The sequence below is a fragment of the Aquarana catesbeiana genome, linkage group LG01 (genome assembly GCF_042186555.1).
Source record: "Aquarana catesbeiana isolate 2022-GZ linkage group LG01, ASM4218655v1, whole genome shotgun sequence".
NCBI classification, from domain to species: domain Eukaryota; kingdom Metazoa; phylum Chordata; class Amphibia; order Anura; family Ranidae; genus Aquarana; species Aquarana catesbeiana.
Window position 1 is genome coordinate 328,733,438 of NC_133324.1, and position 7,249 is coordinate 328,740,686.

At 44.7% G+C, this 7,249-nt stretch overlaps 1 protein-coding gene across 2 annotated transcripts in view; it reads left to right on the top strand.

Annotated features, from left to right (window-relative positions):
• Positions 1-7,249, top strand: part of MORC2 (MORC family CW-type zinc finger 2) — a 169,380-nt gene that overhangs the window by 85,066 nt on the left and 77,065 nt on the right. For both annotated transcript variants that reach the window (XM_073631131.1, XM_073631121.1), the window contains one exon: positions 4,372-4,457. In XM_073631131.1, coding sequence (XP_073487232.1) covers positions 4,372-4,457 — 86 coding nt within the window. The remainder of the gene's footprint in view (positions 1-4,371; positions 4,458-7,249) is intronic.

Genomic DNA, 7,249 nt, shown 5'->3' on the forward strand with positions numbered 1-7,249 from the left:
TTATTGTTATCTCGGGGAATGTAAATATCCCCTATGATAGCAATAGGTAGTGACAGGTACTCTTTTTTGAAAAAATTGTGGTCTATTAGACCCTAGATCTCTCCTCTGCCCTCAAAGCATCTGACCACACCAAGATCGGTGTGATAAAATGCTTCCCCAATTTCCCAATGGCGCTATTTACATCCGGCGAAATCTAAGTCATGAAATACTCGTAGCTTCCGGTTTCTTAGGCCATAGAGATGTTTGGAGCCACTCTGGTCTCTGATCAGCTCTATGGTCAGCTGGCTGAATCACCGGCTGCATTCTCAGGTTCCCTGTTGAGACAGGAGAGCCAGAGAAAAACACGGAAGACGGTGGGGGGGGGGGGGGCTTTCCCTCCCACGGCTTGTAAAAGCAGTCTAGAGGCTAATTAGCCGCTAGGATTGCTTTTACATGAAAGCCGACCGCTGGCTGAAAAGAATGATACCAAGATGATACCTAAACCTGCAGGCATCATTCTGGTATAACCACTCAAAGTCGTGAATGGCATACCTGAAGACAAAAAAATGGTTAACAATGGTTAACAATAAAGCACAGTAAAGTGTAAATAATTACACACCTGAAAAACAAACATGATAAAACATAATAACAATAACAATAACAATAAAACATTGCAGAATAGAATACAGTAAAAAAGAGCAGAACAATAGAGAGAGAGAATAGAGAGAGAGAGAACAATAAAACAACAACTATTTTTTTTTATTTCATATTTTTTTTTTTTTTTACACTTTTTTTGTAACTAACTTTTATAACGGTAACCGGTTCAAGGTGCGGGTCTCTCAAAATGCGATGGCATCTTGGGAGACCCTGTGAAAGTGTGCCTAGTCTGTGCAATGCTGTACCCTACGCTAATACTCAACTAGTGAATGGTAGCGTTCAAAACATTCACCAATGCAAAGACCTGGATTGTCAGGACAGGAGGGACAATAATAGAGGGTGTCACGCCTATATCCGCGCTTGCTGCAGACACGACATCTTTTTTGGGGGGTTCGTTGGGTAGGGGTACTCGGGAGGACATAAAAATGCCTCTCATGCAGCCGACTGCATTTGGTTGGGGATGTGAATGGGGGAAGTACGGGCGCTGCAGAAGCGGTGGGTTCCCAATTAGGATTGGCGAATGCAGCAGGAAGGGCACTATGGGCATGACGGGCCTGTGTTTGTCTTTTTGGTGGCAGCGGGACACTACTTGTGCTTGCCACCTCACCAGCTTCAACTGCACTTATGGGACTCGCCACGTCACCAAGTGTTACTGCAGTGCTGGTTTGACTACGACCGGGGTGTACTAGGCCGCTGGCGCTTGCCAGTTCACCAAAACGCTACCAAAAAACGTTAGCGATCGCAGGGATCAGGCCTGACTCTGCGAACGCTGCAGTTATGCGTTTAGTGTTTTGTAAGTGTCAGTGATCGATCGATACTGCACTTGGGTGGGCTGGGCCGGGCCGGGCGGAGGGGCAAAACGCAGGTGCTAGCAGGTATCTGGGCTGATCCCACTAACACTGCGTTTTTGGGAACCCTAAACTGCTGGTGACGCTAGTATAGATCTGATCGGATCAGATATTGATCCGTTCAGATACTATACCACTAAGGGAGGTGTACGGTGCGTGCGTGGGTGTTAGCGGTACTGGCGCTAATCTGACGCTGCCTGGGGCTGGTGCTTGCCAGTTCACCAAAATGCTACCAAAAAAACTGTTAGCGATCGCAGGGATCAGGCCTGACTCTGCGAACGCTGCAGTTATGCGTTTAGTGTTTTGTAAGTGACAGTGATCGATCGATACTGCACTTGGGTGGGCTGGGCGGAGGCACAAAACGCAGGTGCTAGCAGGTATCTGGGCTGATCCCGCTAACACTGCGTTTTTGGGAACCCTAAACTGCTGGGGACGCTAGTATAGATCTGATCGGATCAGATATTGATCCGATCAGATACTATACCACTAAGGGAGGCATATGCTGCGTGCGTGGGTGTTAGCGGTACTGGCGCTAATCTGACGCTGCCTGGGGCGACGCATATCACCGCCGGGCGATCAGGGGGCTAAACCTTTATTTGGTAATAAACGGCGGGTGCCCTGACACTATAAAAAATAAACGAACTAACCAGCGTCATCCGTAACGGTTATACGGTGATCAGTGGTGAAAGGGTTAACTAGGGGGCAATCAAGGGGTTAAAACATTTATTAGGTAGTATATGGGGGTCCCTGACGCTATAAAACGCTGACGGCGAACCTAAATATTTACCTCACTAACTAGCGTCACCAGCGACACTAATACAGCGATCAGAAAAATGATCGCTTAGTGACACTGGTGACAGGGGGTGATCAAGGGGTTAAAACTTGGTTAGGGGGGTACCCTAGACCTAAAGGGGGGTAATACTCACTGTCCCAACACTGTAACTGTCACAAACTGACACTATGCAGTAATCAGAAAAAAAAAACAAAAACAAAAAAAAAAAACTGCTGGTGTCAGTTTGTGACAGGGGGGGGGGGGGGGTGATTGGGGGGGGATCGGGGGGGCGATCGGGGGGGGGGATCGGGGTGTTTTGTGTGCCTGGCATGTTCTACTGTGTGTGTGTGTGTTGGTGCACTCACATAGATGTCTTCTCTCCTCGGGCCGGAACGGAAAATACCGACCCGAGGGGAGATGACATCACTTCCTTTGCTGCTGTTTAGCATACAGCAGCAAAGGAGTGTTTTCATTGGCCGGCGGCGATCGCGAGGGGGGGGCCACGAACGGATGGTCTCCCCCTCATCACCGATCGCCGCTGGACAAAAGACGACCGCCTCGGGCACCGGGGGGGGGTCCGATCGGACCCCCCACCCGCGGAAGGCAAATCACGTACCCTGTACGTGATTTTGCCTGTCCGTGCCACTTTGCCGACGTACATCGGCGTGAGGCGGTCGTCAAGTGGTTAAGAGGCCATGGAATGCCCAGGTGGCACCCCCCCCCCCCAAATGACCCCATTTTGGAAAGTAGACACCCCAAGATATTTGCTTCGTGGCATGGTGAGTATTTTGTAGCTCTCATTTGTTTTTGAAAATGAAGAAAGACAAGAAAACTTTTTTTTTTTCAATTTTCAAAACTTTGTGACAAAAAGTGAGGTTTGCAAAATACTCACTATACCTCTCAGCAAATAGCTTGGGGTGTCTACTTTCCAAAATAGGGTCATTTGTAAAGAGGCTTTTAATATATGGACACTTACCTGTCCAGGGAGCCCACAATGTCAGCACTGCAGCCACGCCATTCCTTGTAAGGAAACCCAGCAAGCCTTTCGGCTTTGCAGCCGGTTCCTCTACTGTGCATGCACGGAGCACGCTGCGCTTTCTAATTGGTATAGCGGAAGGAGGAGGGGGCCGAACTTCCTTGAGATCGGGCCTCGTCCCGATCGCCCGGAAGTGGGGAGCGGTACCTGTCAAAAACAGCTACCCCCCCGCATAGAGTGCTGGTCATTTAAGGGCTATAGAGGGCTATGATTTCCATAGAGTGAGGTGGCTGTGCTTGGGAATTGATTAGTCAAACTTTCTAGCAAGGTCAAAGACACATTGCAAGTAAATAAAAAAAAAGTATAAAAAAAAAAGTAAGCATGTAAAAAAACTTGATTGTGCATGTAAAAACACAGATGTTTGCTGGTCTTCCTCCCCTCAACCCAGCAATGCCTACCATGTGGGTCCCGAGGTGGGACAGCAAAGCTCAGGAAGCATGGGGGGTTGGGCCAATGGATCGCTTTCTTTAGAAAGCACTCTTTCAGCTTGTAGAGTGTACACACAGCTGCTGGGAGTGTCTGTAAAACCCCTGCTGCCATCCCCACAAGCCTTACGACAGTTGCAGTAAAGGGGTTCAAGTATAACTTAAGGCAACTTTTTTTTTTTTTGTAACCTGTTGAGAGAGTGCAGAGGGATTAGAACACCTGTCATGTTTTTATCGCTATCTGTGCACCTGTTAGAGTGATTTATCCTCTTTGTCCTATTTACCATTATCATCAAAAAAGTAAAAGAAAATCCAGAATTTTGGGTTGCCCCCAGAAAAGTAATAGAAGGGAAATCATCCAATGAAGACACTAGTTCTGGTGACCTGGGATTCCCCAAAGAATTCCTTTAATTTGCAGAGATTTTCCCACTTCCTGTTTTCAACATGGGACAGGAAATCTCCCCAATGGGACACAGATGGCAAAAAATAAACTGACATGGGTTGTAACCCTCCTTTACTCTATCCAAAAAAAGTTTTGCCTATAGTACTACTTTTAACAGTCTTTTTAAATTGTCTGTGATGATAAATTGTTGTAAGCCTTCTGTTGCTAATAATTGTAAAAACTCCAGGTCTATATCTTTTTCTCCTGTCCAGGCTTCTCTAAGGCAAGTGCAGAATGCTGCAATTACAATCCGTCGGGAGGCAGATGTTAAGAAACGAATTAAGGAAGCCAAGCAAAGGTAATTATAGAAAATAGGATAATTTAGACGTTTTTTGGAATATGGTCCAAATAATAACACATGCGTAATTGACGGTTATTAAATTAATATGATTTTTTTCATGAGACAGTTTTAATTGTTGCAGAAATCAGAAAAAGTTAAATATAATGTATAAAATATATAGTAGAATAGAAAAAGTTAAATAATAAAAAATACAAATGGTACAATTCACTTCTTAAGTTGAACTGCATTTGTTATTTTATTACATGGTAATTTTCTTATCAAAATATTTACTTTTCGTCCATCAAGGGACGCAGAAAGTTTTAAAACTTTGTGATATACTGCCACTGTTTTGATAATCTCTGGCAGGAGACGTGGGCTCTCTCAGGGTGGGGAATCTAAGTATCATTTGGTCTTCAACAGAGCTCCTGATGGTGGGGAAACCCTAGAGGTCCCCAGAAGGTGGTAGCAGGTAAAGGAGGGTTACACTGCAAAGACATCAGACCAGAGTATGTTCGTGATTAAGTGAAGGGTTTTGGCATAGGGCAGACAGAGTAGTGAAGGTCAGCAACAAAGAAGTTAGGCATGCCAAGTCAGCAACAGGTGAAAGTCTTTGGTATTTAAGTTGTTGCTAACAGAGGTGGCTGGTTTGAAGCCACAGCATTTGAGGGAGCTACAAGCATTTAGGAAGTTATTCTGTTATGTAATGCAAAAGGACATTATTAAGGAGGCCATGATGGTCTCTGCCAGCTTGGGATTCGGTGGACAGATGTATGTGAAAGGAATGGTGATGAGATCTGGAAAGCCTGGGTCTCTCTCCCAATAGTTTATTGTGCTCATTAACACACCTTTGTCTCCTAGCAAACTATTGGGGGATGTGTTTATACTTTTATGTGTATTGTAAGTTGAGTGAGGAGATGGCAAGTCTACCCTGAAAGGTCATATCTCTGAGTCACCAAGTCTGGGTAAATGATTAGATAACTAGCTCATGTTAATTAGGTTTCTGGTTACAGGTGTATTGTTAGAGTAGGAGGGATGGACCTCCTCTTCAACTGGTATATAAAACTGTATTCTTGTTCTAAAAAACAGTCCATGTTCAGCAACCAAATGAGTATTGTCTTGTTTTCTGGTTGTTAGCGGCTGGAATATCTGATATCTATATTCAGACTAGGAGGAAGCAGTATTTGACTAAAGCACTCAAGCGGAGTGTGGGACGTTTCGTTACACCTCTCAAAACCATTTTATTTTTGTTTTCTTTACTGCTTTACTGACACTTCTACCAGGATCCAGGTATTTTTTATCGGGGCTCACTAGCAGTTTCAAAACAGAATGCATACAGGTCACCCTTTTTATGTAGATTTTCCACCCATACAAGTGCACATAAATTATCCATCCTTGTAGGCAAAGTACTGTGTAAGCAAAGCAAGTATCCAGCACAGCATAATCCTTCAAATCTGTTCTTTATTGTAGCAGAATTTTTCTGCCTCAAAGGGCCGTAATCATAGCTAGGTTGCACAAGACATAGAACCTTGATATAAAAGAAACTGCCTTCAATGGGTCAGAAACAATCCTGGTTGCTCACATACATGCACCAATTAGATAATGATTGTTTACATATATTCAGATAATAAATTATGAATAAAAACAAGAAAATTCACAGAATTAAAGTATAAGTTCACCTTTAGTAACCTATTACTCTCGGCCACGTACCGCTAGTGGAAAATTGGCAGGACAACGCCTGGACTTAGAGTGGTCCCCTCACACCGAGATCTTCTGATGTTAGTTAGAAATGGTGAACATCATGGCCTCCAGATTCAACTAGAAACTGGACAAGTTTGTTACCAGATCCAGGAATCCCCTGGCCTCTGTGGTGGGTGCCCTGGTGATTCTTTGGACCCCATTCAGTCAGGTTTATGCATTCCCTCCAGTGAAGCTTCTCTCTCGACTGCTCCACAATAAAGAAGGGGAACAGGTTCCTGGGCCAAAATTAGCCCAGGAAAACTTGGTACATGCATACTCAGACTCCTGGTGGACATGTCTTGGGGGTTTCTAAACAGGCTAGATTTCCTTCCCCAAGGCCACCCTGCTTCTCATTTGCTGGCTTTAACATGGCTATTGAAACCCAGGCCCTAAAAAGATAGGCGCATTAGTGATTCTGTCATTCCCATCTTGTTGAAAATCTGCTTGTCTTGAGAACAACCATCACAGCAAGGCCTGTTTTGGCTGGTGTGGAAGTGGGCTCCTCAACACTCACATCCCAGCCTTCCTCCCATCTGGACTAGATCAGCACCTGGTTCTTGGAACTCTCAAAGGACAAGCTTCTTCCCTATCCATTCTTGTCAAGACCTTTTGGCTTTACACTTTCTTGCTAAGACCTTTTATATGAGGTGTGGCTCATGTTAATTCCTCACTTTGACCCACAGTGTCTCCCTGGGACTCTAATCTGGTACTACTCTGAGATATCCCATTGGAGGAACTCAACAGTAAAGTGACCTTTTTGGTGGCCATCCCCTCTGTCAGGCATGTTTCTGAGTTGGTGGCTCACTCTTGTATAGAAGCTTTTCTAAACTTACAATGCAATTAGATGGTCTTGAGACCTAGACTGACCTTCCTATCCAAAATGGTCTATTCTTTTTCACCTCAATGAGGATATTCTCCTCCCTTCCCACTATCCTCCCTAAAGCATTCCATAGAGATTTCACTCCATTGTCTGGATGTTGTCAGAGCCATTAGGGCCATTAGGGTTTACCTAGCTAAAACCTCTTCCTTATGTTAAATAACTCCCTTTTTCTTTATCATAATCATATCATGTC